At 30.5% G+C, this 16,733-nt stretch overlaps 1 protein-coding gene across 4 annotated transcripts; it reads right to left on the reverse strand.

Annotated features, from left to right (window-relative positions):
• Window positions 1-100: 100 nt before the first annotated feature.
• On the reverse strand, window positions 101-10,339 carry LOC116011348 (nuclear transport factor 2-like). 4 transcript variants are annotated; one of them, XM_031250901.1, is made up of 10 exons: window positions 7,178-7,293; window positions 5,251-5,359; window positions 4,107-4,304; window positions 3,081-3,381; window positions 2,762-2,991; window positions 2,459-2,636; window positions 2,017-2,132; window positions 1,852-1,917; window positions 683-746; window positions 101-583 (listed from the first exon to the last, which is right to left on the reverse strand). In XM_031250901.1, the coding sequence occupies exons 3-10, from the start codon at window positions 4,293-4,295 to the stop codon at window positions 336-338; spliced, it is 1,392 nt and encodes a 463-aa protein (XP_031106761.1). In that variant the 5' UTR covers window positions 4,296-4,304; window positions 5,251-5,359; window positions 7,178-7,293; the 3' UTR covers window positions 101-335. The 4 variants fall into 4 exon arrangements, with proteins under 4 accessions (XP_031106761.1, XP_031106762.1, XP_031106763.1 ...); XM_031250902.1 differs by lacking the exons at window positions 5,251-5,359; window positions 7,178-7,293 and adding an exon at window positions 10,305-10,339; XM_031250903.1 differs by lacking the exon at window positions 5,251-5,359 and having other exon boundaries at window positions 1,852-1,914; window positions 7,178-7,295.
• Window positions 10,340-16,733: the final 6,394 nt, after the last annotated feature.

Below are 16,733 nucleotides of genomic sequence, written 5' to 3' on the forward strand. Positions count from 1 at the left end.
TTTTTATACTAAATGCACATTGTCTGATAGTATAGTCCACACAGCTGGGTAGACCATAGTCCACACAATAATGATTGATTCCACGAGTATGATACACAGATTTCACAGAAAAAAGGAAATGCATTGAGATTATTTTCCATAAGAAAATTCAATGATCACATCTAAGTATTCATCTTAACTAAGCTTTAAAATAAATTTTAAAAAAACATATGACTCAGCAAAAACCCTGAGCATCTGCATATGTATCTTGTCTTCACTACTCCACAAGAATAAACAGGTGGTGGGTGGGTGGTTCATAAAAAGATGGAGAGCAAAATAAGTTATGGTCTCTCTGACTATGCAGAAACAGCATTTTTGTTCATCCCACCTTGACGACCGTTCTCATTCTGATCCACACGTCGGTAGGTTTCCACGTTGCGCCCGCCAGGACCCTTTGAACGAATGGAAAACTCGGCTTGGTTCCTGAACTCATTTCGGCCATAGCCTCTACCACCACCACCACCAAAGTTGCCACGGCCCCTGAAATTTTCATTTCGGAACCCACCTCTTCCTGAAGGGTACCTCCCTCTTGAACTGCTGACGACTGCAAAAACACATTTTGTTCTTGTCAGAGGAGCATTTTCAAAATCACAATCGAGGTCCACTTAATTTTTCAAAAGAAATTGAATTGTGCACAACTTGCCTCGGGTGGTAGTTCTCTTTTCCTCAACCACAGCTTGCCGACCCCCTATTGTTATTGGTGAGGCCTGAAATAACAATTAAATTGTATAACACTGGAAGGTGAGACAAAAGGTAGCAATCATGGTCGTTCCAAGGAAGCATTAATACTTCATACAACACATCTCCATAATGATACAAAAGTTTTTAGTTGTTTCCCAATCCTCCTATTTTGTAGAAGCACAACATACTCGGTGAAATAAACTGCAACTTATTTATTTATTGACCTCAAGCAAATAACATGAGAGGAGAGATTCATAGCATCTCCTAGAAGACTTGGAAAGCAAAACTAGGTTCATATAATCATTCAAATGGGAGACATAAAGAAGATAACAATGATCCATACTTGTTATTATTGGAAACTAATATACTCCTAGTCCACAGTGGAGGAGTGATTCAGCCATATTGTGAGACAGTCAAGGGCTTTGAAGTCTAGTAACATAGATTTGAGACTACATAGGACAGGCCTCAAGTTCAACCCCCTTCCTAAATGTTTAAAAAATAAATTAAGAAAAAATAGAAGGGCCATGGGATTACATAAGATTGCATAGACTGCCCAATCATACATATGACATATCTGCCATCGTCCAGCTAGTACTGAATGCAAGAGATTCTGAAAATTCTGTTGGAATTAATATACAAGCAAATTAAACAAGTTTATGGTTCCTTGCCTGCTGTGAACATAGTTCAAAAGTATCCTAAAATCTGAGACTGCTCTTAAATGGGCTCTATAATAATGGACTATCTCATAGGTCTCAAATGTAAATTAGGCTCTCAAACTGGTATAAAGTGATATGCTATCATCTGCCCTAAAAGCTCCTTTCAGATGTGTGAAAATATTTTATACGGAGTAATATATTTACAAGAAATTATCTATGAAACATAATTACCAACCAATTACAAATAAGTATTTAAAAAATTCAGGCCTTTAATGGGAAGTGGATGAAGCCAAAAACATAAGAAAAAAGAGCTTAAAGCATAAGAAGCATTACTAATCATCTTCTTTTTAATATTAGATTACAGCATCCAACAGACACATTAGTCACTCATAATTCAGTGAATCCCAAAATATGGTAATGAGTAAATAAAGCAAAAAGATTAACCTAACAGTAGCATGGGGTATAAAGACCTTACCTCTATTGCATTTTGCATAGAACTACTTGACTCAAATTCCACAAATCCAAAGCAAAACCCCTGCTGCTGAGTACAAAGAGAACACTTGTAAACTCTAAGAAAATTATATACGGAATATAAGTTCCGATGAAAGGGAAAATTGCATAGTACATATCAAAACCAAACCTTGTTACTTCTGACTTGAATACCATTGCGTTTAATGAGTCCAAATTTCTTAAAAACCTCCTCAAGTTGTGCAGGAGTTGCATTTGAAGGCAAATTCCGTACATAAATGGAGTAACCTACAATTTTTAAGACATATGAAGCTCATTAAAACTTACAACTGGATAAAATAGCAAAGTTTCATGATATTATTTCTAGAATTTTTTAACGAGTAATGCTATACACCCCTAATTTTTTTTTATCCTACATTTTTTCCCTCCTGACTTGGCATCATTTGATTGGTTTAAATTTCTTTTTTTTTTTTTTGCTCTTTTTTTTCTTTCTTTTTTTAATTAGTGGTTGGTTAGCTTATTCATGGAGACCCAATGATAAGGAGCCACATCAGGAGGGGAAATTTAGGAAGGGTAAGAAGCATTTTCCTTTTTTAACTACTTTATCTAGATACCTTCCTCATGGGCATCGTAACTTTCAGGAACATTATCATTTGGAGGCAATGAGTCTTGTGCAGCTGAAGGCTTTTCAGATCCAACCGCCTGTTGATCAGATTTTGCAGGTCCAACATGGGTGCTACGCGTTGGAGCATAGGGTATGATAGTACTGGTAGCTGCCTTAGTCACCTTCACCTATATGAGATTTGATGCAAAAATAATTAAGCTTGTCACGTTTCCACAATTTAAAAGGAAAAAGAATATTAAGAATGAAAAAAAAAAAGTTGCAATAAGGGTGAGAGGGAACTTGAAATACTAACTATAGATGCGTAAGATTTCTTCTCATCTTGGGCTGCAGATGGATCTGAACAGTCAACAGCACTAGTTTCATTTTGACTTTGATGAGCCTGGGGTTCATTAACAACCTCCTCTTCGATAACTGATCCTTCCTCATTGTCAGAAGGATCACAAACTTCTGCACCATTCTGTTCCTCAGATGGAGCAGTAGTTGCAGGATCAAATGTAGAATGATCAGGAACATGAACGGGCTCTGGAAACAAAGATCAAAGGGCACTTAGTTATGGATATTTAAGAATAGATATATGTTTCTGTCATTTATTTGAAGACCGTGAACAAAACCTGGATCAGATGGCAAAACTGCGGGAGGAGCATCATTTATACCATTTACTGATGTAGAGTTATTCTCCAGTGATTCATTCTCCTCAACATATCGAAAAATGTCATTTAGGACAAAGTAACCTTTCTCTTGTGGAGCTAAAAAGAATGTTTGTGTAAATTTCTTGCTCACGTTGTCCTTTCCAGTTAAGCATCCTGTTACTAAAAGAATAACCCCTGCCTGGTGAGAGTCCTGAGCATCTGCAGTTTTTATCTCTGCCTTGTGGTTCTTTGAATCCAAGGACAGAATTTTTTCATTGATTGCCTATCAAGTTGAATGTTACACAATGAGCTAAATTAAGACCAAAAATATCTCAGAAATTTTCTCAATGCTCTACTTTTACAGTGATATTGAAACCAGTACAGATAAAATAAGATGCATTAGGAAAACCTGATATACTCTGTACAACGTAAACTTATTACATAGCCAGATGCAATTTTTATTTTTTATTTTTTTTAAAAAGCGGATGAAATCAAGTCTTAAGCAGAGAAGAGAACTGTTTGTTCACAATGACAAGCAAATCACTATAATAATGTGCTGACAAATATTAAACAGTGTTAGACGAATATGCTGAATAATATTCTAATGGATTTTAATTATTTTTCTTAAATCTCCTAGGGCCAGGACAGGAATTCTCTTATTTCTTCACTTCTATTGTGAGTTTGGGGGATGTGAGTCAGGAAGTTCAGCGCATGACAAGAACCCAGTCAGTCCAAAAGAAGTTCAATCAGTAATGTTTAAGAAGCAGAACTCTAGAAGAAATGCGGGGATGAGTTATAGAACAAGGAATGCTATGAGTTTTAACTATACAAGATGTTACTAGAGAAGTCCAGCTCAGGTTCCTTTTCTAAGTGTACAATTGTCAAGGAAAAGAGCAGAAAAACATTCAAAGATCCAGTTATGTAGAGGAGTTGAAGAATAAATATAAAGATAGTGGTTCCAACACATTATGCATTATGTACAATAAAAGAAATCAAGAAAATACATACTTCCATAGTTGTCACAGATGATATCATGCCGTTTGGTTCTTGCCTGCTTAGGATACTTGAATCATGATAAAATTTGTAAACTAGCTCGGGAGAATGATGTAGGATGTGATAGTACTGTTCTACAAAGGCATTACCAACTATTTGGGCACTTGGAACAGTAGAAGCAGGACATTCTGTCTGCGTTGCCATCTAAATGACCTTCAACACAACATACAACACAATAGAATAATCTAAACCAATAAGTGAACAACCAGAACTTCAAATATAAGAAAATTATAAATTTGTAATTGAGCATGGACTTGGAATACTTACATTTAGTGCAGTAGAAACTTTTAAATCTTAATAAAATGTATAAATTCAGCTTGATGGTAAAGTTTGCAATAGTTAAAGCCTATGGCTCTACATAACTTACGAACTGATCAATCCTTATGGCATAGACTCATAAGTATCTGATTGATTCGTACTCACATCTTAACGTGGAGTACAATATAATCTTCACATTTAACTTTCGAACTAGGACACATTATTAAGGAAACAACCAAGGTCATAACTTACATAACCTTTTCATGATTAAATTCTTATTACATTAAATCTTAGTAACAGGACATTGATAATCACTAACTAAAAAAGTAAAATCAACAGGAAAATCCCACCAATTTCCATATCTGCAATTGAATACAGAGGTCTATAACAACAGATCTTCAACAATTAATGGCAAATCAGAGGAATCAATTTCCCAAGAAAACCAATCCTTAAATTTTGACTCGTCATTTTCGCTAACCTTTTTCATTCTAATCCCATTATTTGATATAACTACAAACGTAACCAGTTCGATACTTCGATATATCTTTATACAAATTTTGATCCGTTTAACCAATCATAAAATTCAACAAAAAAAATCAATTAAATTCATAGATCCAAATAATCAAACCACAGAAACAGATAAAAACGACCATATCTGAATGCCATCTAACTAAAATATACTGAAAACAAAAACCCAACGGAGAGAAGAATAAAAAAAAAATTCATTTATCAGTTGAAACTAAAGCGTAAATCAAACAAGTAGAAGACAAAGCAGAGTTCAGTAATACAGTGAAACAAATTTAATAAAATAAAAATAAAAGGAATGGAAATCTAAAAATACCTGTCACTGAGCGATTTGGGTATTCAATCAATGAATTCTTGAAGAGAGAGGAGTACAAATATGACAAGTATCTGATATTTATAGCCGCATTTTTGAAGATGAGGTCGCCCTAAAAAGTGACATTTTGTTGTAATTTGTAAATATATGTGTTTACAATAGCGGTGTGTTTGGATTGATTGTTTTGGGTATTCGATCAATTGATTGTTAAAGAGAGAGGAGTACAAATATGACAAGAATATGATATTTTTATAGCCGCATTGTTGAAGATGAGGTCACCCTAAAAAGTGACATTTTGTCGTAATTTGTAAATATATATGTTTACAATAACGGTGGGTTTTATCCAGTTTTTGTTTGTCTCAAATAATATCATTTTAGTAAATTGTAAATATATATATGTCACAGTGGTGCATTTAGTAAGTCCTAAAAACTATAATTTTTGCAAGTCGTAAATATGTTTGTCATATGGAGCATTATGCACTGATGGATTTTACTAAGTTATTGCAAAAAAATTTAAAAATAAAAATAACAATTGCATTAAATCTTTAATTTTCGTCCATCATCATCAAAGATCCAATGAGAGAAGGGTCGTCTTGCAAAGCCCTTTTGGAGGAGCCCAACAATCCTCATGAATTTTTTGCTCAAAGAAGTGGACATTAATGTTTGGATAGTGGATCGAAGGCCAAAAGTGAGAAAGGTGCTCTTGCAAAAAGCCCACGGATAGCCCTACCCTATGAAACCCCTATCCAGATTGCACAAGCCCAACCCTAATGTGTCGTAAATCATTCAAACTCATTTGGGATAAATCATAAAAATGTAGTACACCAACATCTTTACTTAATAGAAATGACATTGGTTATACCTCTACTACTACTACTCCACAGCAAATGAACAGGGCCGATTTCTAGACTTATCCTTGGGCAGGATAGTGAAACCTAACTTGTGGATTCACGTCTCAGTGTCTCACCATGAGACAAGCATCTTGTTTATGGTGTTTCTCTCATTTGTATGGAAGATTAAACAATAAAAAGAGATCCCAACTACCCAAGCATGTGAAGGACCAAGCTTCCTTCACCTGTACTGTTACTATGCCCAAGTACTTAGACATTCCACACTTAGCTGAATGTTCACTCACCTTTCACTAAGGAGAATACCTTATATAAATATTATAATATTCTATTGAAATAGTTGAAGATGTCCTTTGCGAGGTGATTTTCCCCTAATCTTCAGGTTTTGTACTTAAATATCTTTCTGTCTTCTACATATGTTCTTAATTTGTCCTATGATGATGATTCTATTTTCTCAACTTACCCTTGGCTAAAACACTACAGACAAACAACACAAAAAGAGTAAACGCATACTAAGGCTCTAAAATATTGAACATAGAGGCCTATGATTACAGTCTTCAACAATTAATTGCAAATAAGAGGAGCCCATTTCCCAGAAGACCAATTCTCAGAATTTTCACTCTTCAACCTCTGTAACATTCTCATTCTATGGCCCCATTATTTGATATGACTACCCAATTTCTTACAAGCATACCCAATTTGAGGTATCTTTATAAGAATGTATGATTCAAAAAACCAGTAAAATGATGTTTTTAACTACATACAATTATACAAAGAACAAAGAACAAAACACGGCAATGATTAAAAAAAAAAAAGCTAATCCATTTATGAAATCGATTAATTTCATTGATCCAAATAATCAAATCACAGAACCAGATAGAAATGACTATAATCCAATGCCCACTAACCACAATATCATGAAAATAAAAACCCAAAGAAGGGACGAATCAAAAAGCTAATGATTTATCAGTTGACATTATTAGCGTAAATCACACGAGTAGAAGAGATAGCAAAGTTCAGTAATGATACGGAACAAATTTAAAAACAAAATACAGATAAAAGAAATGGAATTCGAAAAGTACCTGTCACTGAAACACTGGAGTGATTCGAGTGTTCGTTCGTTAGAGAGAAAAGAGTACGAATATGCTGAGTAATTGATGTTTTTATAGCAGCGTTGTGGGAGATGACTGATGAGATCACCCTAAAAAGCCACTTTTTGTCTAATAATAATAATAATAATAGGGGTTTCAAAAAAAAAAAATAATAATAATACTCCGTAATTATTATTATTATTATTATTACTATTATTATTTTTTTTTTTTTTTTTACAATGGACAATGGGCCCAAACTGGCAAACAAATGAACAATCGTTGATTAATCAAATTGGAAAAAAAATTTATTGAAGAATTCGAATGGGTTAGCTGGTTAGGGTGTCGATTCTATTTTTAATTATTTAATTAAGCGTCGATTCTCATCTTTCTACATCTCATCTATTCTTATTTTTCTTTCCTAATAAATTGTACACTAATTTTTTATTTCTAATATAATTATGACACTATAATATAATATATATATTATATAATATATATTATATTATATATATATATATTATACATACATATATCTACTATACTAATAAGAGCCAAAGAGAGTTAGGCCTAAAATGGGTAGAAAAAATGGCGGTCAAATTATTTAATCAAATGGATGGTTCAGATGAATTATTTAATCAAATAGATGGTTAAGATAATTCAGATTAATATTATTAATAGAGATTACCTAATTTAACCTTACTTTTATGATTATCCGTTAAGTTTTCCGTTAAATATTCTCTTCTCCGTTAATATAACACTTACCCATTAAATAAGAGAAATAATTTCATTAGTTATATTGTCTTTATTTTCTCTCATGCAAAGATTCTTTACATTCAAATTTATCAATTGATATTCATTACATTGTCCATTATCTTATTTTTACAATATCTTGTAATTAAATATCAAAGTTATAGTACAAAATAATGTTATATATTTATTTACCAAGTATTTTATTAATACTATGAAAAAAAAATTTAAAATAATTTGAAGCTAATTATATTAACTACTTGGGGATTGGTTGACAAAGAGAGTACTCAAATAATAACCCAACAAATTGAAGCGGAATCACTCTATTTTACTCTTATTGAATTAAATAAATTAGTAGTTACACCAAAAAATGATACATATGTATTTCTTTAATACCATGAAAAAAAAAAAAGAATAGTTTGAAACCAATCATATTAACTACTTGGGGGATTTGTTGACAATGAAAGTACTCAAATAACCCATTACCCAGCAAATTGAAGCGAGAAACTACCTTTTAATATCTTTGGAATACATAATATTTTAAATTTTCAAATTTTTATTAATTATTTAATCTTTTTTCTTAAACTAGGGATTTCTTTATCCACAATAACTCATTCAACAATAATGGTTGAACCAAATGAACCCCAAGCAGAACACCTAAAGGAAAGTCCATAGCTCCTATATCATAATCTCATTGCATGACGTTGTCATCTATGCTACCAACAATAACCGAATTGCAAATAACACACTACCAACAAAAAGGAAGAGAACAAATAGTAAAGATGAAGACAATGACAATGTTACTCAAAAGAGAATCTTGAACACTTAGAAAAATTCAAATTAAAAGTAGTATTTATTTAGACTATCATTTTTAGACCAAATATTTAGACTATCGATTTTACAAGGTTGCAAACATTTATTTTAGTAATAATTATAATGAATTTTATATATTATCTTGGATTCATATACTTTGAGTTAGATATTTAAATAAAAAAATTCGACATTCAATTACCCATGTATAAACTTCTCCTATATAATCTTGCATTGATACACTTTCAAATATTTATTTAAATATAAACATTGGGCATTAACTCATTCGCGCTATGCGCGTATAAAACTAGTATATGTATACATGTATGGATGGCCCCTGGGCGGTCGCCCATCCCGTCCGTGCTCAGGACCGGCCCTGGTTTCATTTGACAATATATTTCTGTTTTTCAGTTACATTAATTCATATAATAATTATTGTATTATTTTGTTCTATATATATATATATATATATATATATATATATATATATATATATATATATATATATNGATATATATATATATATATATATATATATATATATATATATATATATATATATATATATATATATATATATATATAGAACAAAATAATACAATAATTATTATATGAATTAATGTAACTGAAAAACAGAAATATATTGTCAAATGAAACCAGGGCCGGTCCTGAGCACGGACGGGATGGGCGACCGCCCAGGGGCCATCCATACATGTATACATATACTAGTTTTATACGCGCATAGCGCGAATGAGTTAATGCCCAATGTTTATATTTAAATAAATATTTGAAAGTGTATCAATGCAAGATTATATAGGAGAAGTTTATACATGGGTAATTGAATGTCGAATTTTTTTATTTAAATATCTAACTCAAAGTATATGAATCCAAGATAATATATAAAATTCATTATAATTATTACTAAAATAAATGTTTGCAACCTTGTAAAATCGATAGTCTAAATATTTGGTCTAAAAATGATAGTCTAAATAAATACTACTTTTAATTTGAATTTTTCTAAGTGTTCAAGATTCTCTTTTGAGTAACATTGTCATTGTCTTCATCTTTACTATTTGTTCTCTTCCTTTTTGTTGGTAGTGTGTTATTTGCAATTCGGTTATTGTTGGTAGCATAGATGACAACGTCATGCAATGAGATTATGATATAGGAGCTATGGACTTTCCTTTAGGTGTTCTGCTTGGGGTTCATTTGGTTCAACCATTATTGTTGAATGAGTTATTGTGGATAAAGAAATCCCTAGTTTAAGAAAAAAGATTAAATAAATTAATAAAAAATTGAAAATTTAAAATATTATGTATTCCAAAGATATTAAAAAGTAGTTTCTAGCTTCAATTTGCTGGGTAATGGGTTATTTGAGTACTTTCATTGTCAACAAATCCCCCAAGTAGTTAATATGATTGGTTTCAAACTATTCTTTTTTTATTTTTTCATTGTATTTAAGANGCGTAATCACACAGTAGAAGAGATAGCAAAGTTCAGTAATGATACGGAACAAATTTAAAAAAAAATACAGATAAAAGAAATGGAATTCGAAAAGTACCTGTCACTGAAACACTGGAGTGATTCGAGTGTTCGTTCGTTAAGAGAAAAGAGTACGAATATGCTGAGTAATATGTTTTTATAGCAGCGTTGTGGAATGACTGATGAGATCACCCTAAAAAGCCACTTTTTGTCTAAAATAATAAATAATAATAGGGTTTCAAAAAAAACAATAATAATAATACTCCGTAATTATTATTATTATTATTATTACTTTATTATTTTTTTTTTTTTTGAAGCGGATATCTATAGCTATAAATATAATAATAATATATAATATAAATACTATATATATATATATATATATAATATATAGTAATCATCTAATGCTGGAAATTATATTTACCAAATTGTGTATACAATACTAGTTTTATACGCGCATGCGCGAATGAGTTAATGCCCAATGTTTATATTTAAATAAATATTTGAAAGTATATCAATGCAAGATTATATAGGAGAAGTTTATACATGGGTAATTGAATGTCGAATTTTTTTATTTAAATATCTAACTCAAAGTATATGAATCCAAGATAATATAGAAATTCATTATAATTATTACTAAAATAAATGTTTGCAACCTTGTAAAATCGATAGTCTAAATATTTGGTCTAAAAATGATAGTCTAAATAAATACTACTTTTAATTTGAATTTTTCTAAGTGTTCAAGATTCTCTTTTGAGTAACATTGTCATTGTCTTCATCTTTACTATTTGTTCTCTTCCTTTTTGTTGGTAGTGTGTTATTTGCAATTCGGTTATTGTTGGTAGCATAGATGACAACGTCATGCAATGAGATTATGATATAGGAGCTATGGACTTTCCTTTAGGTGTTCTGCTTGGGGTTCATTTGGTTCAACCATTATTGTTGAATGAGTTATTGTGGATAAAGAAATCCCTAGTTTAAGAAAAAAGATTAAATAAATTAATAAAAAATTGAAAATTTAAAATATTATGTATTCCAAAGATATTAAAAAGTAGTTTCTAGCTTCAATTTGCTGGGTAATGGGTTATTTGAGTACTTTCATTGTCAACAAATCCCCCAAGTAGTTAATATGATTGGTTTCAAACTATTCTTTTTTTATTTTTTCATTGTATTTAAGAAATACATATGTATCATTTTTTGGTGTAAGTACTAATTTATTTAATTCAATAAGAGTAAAATAGAGTGATTCCGCTTCAATTTGTTGGGTTATTATTTGAGTACTCTCTTTGTCAACCAATCTCCAAGTAGTTAAATTAGCTTCAAATTATTTTAAATTTTTTTTTCATAGTATTAATAAAATACTTGGTAAATAAATATATAACATTATGTTGTACTATAACTTTGATATTTAATTACAAGATATTGTAAAAATAAGATAATAGACAATGTAATGAATATCAATTGATAAATTTGAATGTAAAGAATCTTTACATGAGAGAAAATAAATACAATATAACTAATGAAATTATTTCTCTTATTTAATTTAATTTAATTTAATGGGTAAGTTAAAAGTTAACGGAATATTAACGGAGAAGAGAATATTTAACGGAAAACTTAACGGATAATCATAAAAGTAAGGTTAAATTAGGTAATCTCTATTAATAATATTAATCTGAATTATCTTAACCATCTATTTGATTAAACAATTCATCTGAACCATCCATTTGATTAAATAATTTGACCGCCATTTTTTCTACCCATTTTAGACCTAACTCTCTTTGGCTCTTATTAGTATAGTAGATATATGTATGTATACATATATATATATATATATATATATATATATATATATTATATTATAGTGTCATAATTATATTAGAAAATAAAAAATTAGTGTTACAATTATATTAGAAAAGAAAAATTAAGAATAGATGAGACTGTAGAAAGATGAGAATCGACGCTTAATTAAATAATTTAAAAATAGAATCGACACCCTAACCAGCTAACCCATTCGAATTCTTCAATAAATTTTTTTTCCAATTTGATTAATCAACGATTGTTCATTTGTTTGCCAGTTTGGGCCCATTGTCCATTGTAACTTGTAAGTTTCCTTCTATTTGTAATTTGTTCTGTCTTTATTTCCTATGCAATGCAACATTACACAGCACACCTATAGGACATTAGGGATTTATGGCTATAAATCTATAATCCTCTAATGAGTAATGTTTATTTGGATAAGGAATTTTGTGCTTTCTGTAATTCTAGAATATATATATATATATATATATATATATATATAGAATTATAATTACCTGAGTTACTGAGTTCTAGAGTTGTTTGTGATACTGATACAACTGAATACTGAGGGAAACTTTTTAAAAATATTCAGGTGCTTTTGTTCTTTTATTATACACAGTTTTTAAATTATTTTATATAAAGTTACCTAAAAAGTATTTATGTGATGGTGAAAAAAAAAAGAAAAAAAAAAAGAGAAAAACAAGTAGAACAGCTAATAGAATCACAAAGAGGAGCTAAATTTTTTAAAAAATCATAATCATTTAATGAAATTTGAAACAATCTAAAGAAAATTTAAATGACCAAGGCCTTGTTAATGACGATTTTGTGTATTGAGAAGGATATGCAAGAGAATTATAATCTTTATGCAATTATCGATGATTTTGCATAGCACGTAGAATTTTTTTGTCATGATTACTTTTGTATTTAAAAATGTTGAAAATTGTCTAATAATAGCATTTCATGTTATTTGATATTATTATTTTTTAGTATTATTACATTTAAATTTTAGTTTTTCATATTAGGGGCCCATTTTTTAAATTTTGCCCAGGACCTCTCAAATGTTTCGACCGGCCCTGAATGAAACTAAAATGTAATTAGAATGGTACTTATTTCATAGATAACACTGCTACATGCACCATGGTCCACAGTAAAATTTGCCGGGCAGAACCCCTCCTTACTATTAAAAAAAAAACTGATTGATTTATAAACATAATTTTCATAATTATAATTCTAGCCATTTGAATTATAAAAATACTTAAATAATATTGGGTTGCTGAAAAAAAAAAAGAAAAATTAAATCGTTGTTGTAATTAATAATTATGCTCTAAATAAAATTTTCTCAATTACAATTCCAACTACTACAATTTAAAATTTAAATAAAGTGACTGATTGATTTCTAAATATAAATTTTAAAAATTATATTTCCAGCTATTATACGAGCTTCTATACACATATGCTGCATTATACAATAAATTATGGATATATATATATATATATATATATATATATATATATATATATATATATATATATATATATATATATATATACACACACACACATATATATATACAAAGTATTCCTTCGGTGAAAAATAGGGTGAAGCAACAGTCATAGATCTATCTTGATCCAACGGCACACAGATGGAGCGCATTATTAATTTTTAAAATAGCAATAAGGGCTTTGTGGTCTTTTTTTTTTTTTTTTTTCATAACTGGATTAACTGCTTTTGTTAATAATCTTCTACCCAACAGAGTCTTCGTCATTGTTTTCATTTCAAAGCTCTGTTTAATTTACCTTTCGCACAAATAAGTTTGGATTTTCTTTGCGTATCAATTACAGATAACATGCACTTGCAAGCAGGAAAATATGCACTTATAGGCACAAAAATGTATACTTGAAGGCTAAAAAAATGTGCACTCAGAGGCTAAAACTAAAATACATTTATTGTATTTTTTGTTTGAAGACTTCTTCTTTTGAATTCATAGAGTTCATTATGAAATACACATTCAATTGGTTGTACTCCCTGTTCCATTTTATATGTCCTACTTAATATTCATTGGTCAAACCAACTCTTTCTTCTTTGGTTATCTTCTTTATTTTTTTTTTACTTATTTTTAAATTTGATTTTTTGTGTTTAATAGTATTTTTAGTGTATTTTCTAAATATATAAATTTTGTATATAAATACAAAACTTAATATTACGAAAAAATGAATTAAAAACAACTTCAGTCAAGTCTCGTTAACTGAACCAGACACATAAAATCGGACAGAGGGAGTAACATCTTGTAATACATTTCATGTCCAAAACAATATAATCAATTTGTTCTATGTAGTTTTGATTCATTATCAAGATAATATGCACTTGTATGTAGGAAAATGTGCACTCAAAGGCACAAAAATGTGCACTCGAAGGCTAAAAATAAAAGGCATTGACTGTTTTTTTTTTTTTTTTTGAAGACTTTCTCTTTTGAATTGATAGAGTTCATTATGAATTACAAATTCTGTAGGCTATATAACATCTTGTAATACATTTCATGTCCAAAACAATATAATCAATTTGTTCTATGTAATTCTGTTTCATTATCAAGATAATATACACTTGTAGGCAGGACAATATGCATTCGAATGCACAAAAATGTGCACTCAAAGGCTAAAGATAAAAGGCATTGAGTGATTTTTTATTTTTTTTAAAAAACCCCTTCTCTTTTGAATTCATAGACTTGTAGAAAATATGCATTCAAAGACACAAAAATGTGCACTTAGAGGCTAAACAATGTGTCCTCGAAAGCAAAAAATAAAAGGCATTGATTGCATTTTTTTTTGAAGGCTTTCTCTTTTAAATTGATATTCTTTATTACGAAATATACATTAGTAGCTTCTATAACATCTTGTTCCATGAAATTCCCCAACCGAATGAGGATTGGGAGTCCAAGTGTGACGCCACTCGGTATTGTGCGTATTGTTCCTTTAGATAGGCTAATTGTCATTCCAACTCCTATCTTAGCTCGTAGAGTGCAAGAGTCGAAGGGTCCCAATCGTATTTGCTTATCTCTACTTGTATTTTAGTTGAATTGGATCTCTTCCCAATCAATGCTTTGTTATGCTTTCTTCTCAAATTGTTTAGGTAGTTAAAGGTAGATTGTGTAAACTCTCCAATTTGCCATCCTTGTGAACACGACACTCGAAGATTCCATCTCCGTTTTACCACTCATCACACCTCACCGCAAAATACTACTTTCATGTACCAATGTGTGCATCATGTCCACTAAAAGAATGCACACACGAGTGGAAAGGAAATATTTAGAGGGAAAAAAAAAAGAAGCAAAGATTTAAAAGAAAAAAATGACGACAATGAAAAAATAGAGAAGAATCGACGAAGATAAACCCAATGAAAGGAAGATGGAGATGATATCGGGATTACCAAAACACAATGATGCATGCACACCACAATATATATATATATATTAGGTACGCATAAACACACCACATAGTGTTCGAAACGCACCATTAGGTGTGGTGAGGTATGATGCATTTTTTTGGGCGTGTGGTGTATTTTGTGTTGCATTAGTGCATTTCTTTGTTGTGCGTTTCCTAACACTACTGGTGTTTTTTTTGCATAACTAATGGTTCGGCCGCATGTCAAAACACGGCTGCATTAGAACTTGGCCATATATATATATATATATATATATATATATATATATATATATATAGGAATCTATTCAGGTGAGTACTAATGTATTATAGAGGTCTATGAGGTTAAATTGTGATCGTTAGATTAGAATATTGGATGGTAAGATTGATGTCTTTTTTTTTTTGTCTTTTTATTCATTTAGGCGCTGTTTTTAGTAGCTGGAGGGGTTTTGTGTCTTTTTTTTTTTGTAGTGTTTTAATTATGGTAGATTTAATACACTGTTTAATTTTGGTATTAATCCAACAGTTATATATATATAGAAATCTGTTCAAATGTGGCCACGCCTTGCCGTGCGGTCGGTGCGGTTCACACCACTCAATGTTAAAAAATGCACCACTTAATGTTAGAAAACGCACCACAATGAAAATACACAAAAACACCATAAAACACACCACACACCCAAAATAATGCACCATAACTCCCCTGGCTCTAATGGTGCATTCGCTAACACTGTGTGGTGTATATTTGCATACCTAGTGGTGTGTTTTTTGGTGATGCGTACCTAATGATGCATATTTGTGTGGTGCGTTTTTTAACATTGAGTGGTGTATATTTGTATACATAGTGGTGAGGCCGCACTGACCACACGTTAAGGGGCGGCCACACCTGATTATGACCCTATATATATATATATATATATATATATATATACTTTGTGTAAGCTAGGTGTGGTGTAGCACCCCTTAGTAGTTTGAATTATGTTTCACTGTTGATTTATTGAATTATGCATCTTTTGGATTAATCCTAGTCTTTTATTCGCATTAGTTATGCCTTAGATTTGGGGGTGTTAGAGTAATGGCTGTAATGAGTTAGATAATACTTATAACTCAACCACTAATGTAGTTTACAAAGAGGTAGTTAATAATTTGTAAATTTAATTTTTACTCATTGTACGTTACTTTTTACTCACATTTGTTTACAACAAATATAACCAAAACCATACAATACAATTGATATAAGTTCATCAATTAAGTATAAAATTTGAGGCTGTGCATCCGCACGTGTAAATTAGTA

Source organism: Ipomoea triloba, chromosome 2 (assembly GCF_003576645.1).
Source record: "Ipomoea triloba cultivar NCNSP0323 chromosome 2, ASM357664v1".
Lineage (NCBI taxonomy): Eukaryota > Viridiplantae > Streptophyta > Magnoliopsida > Solanales > Convolvulaceae > Ipomoea > Ipomoea triloba.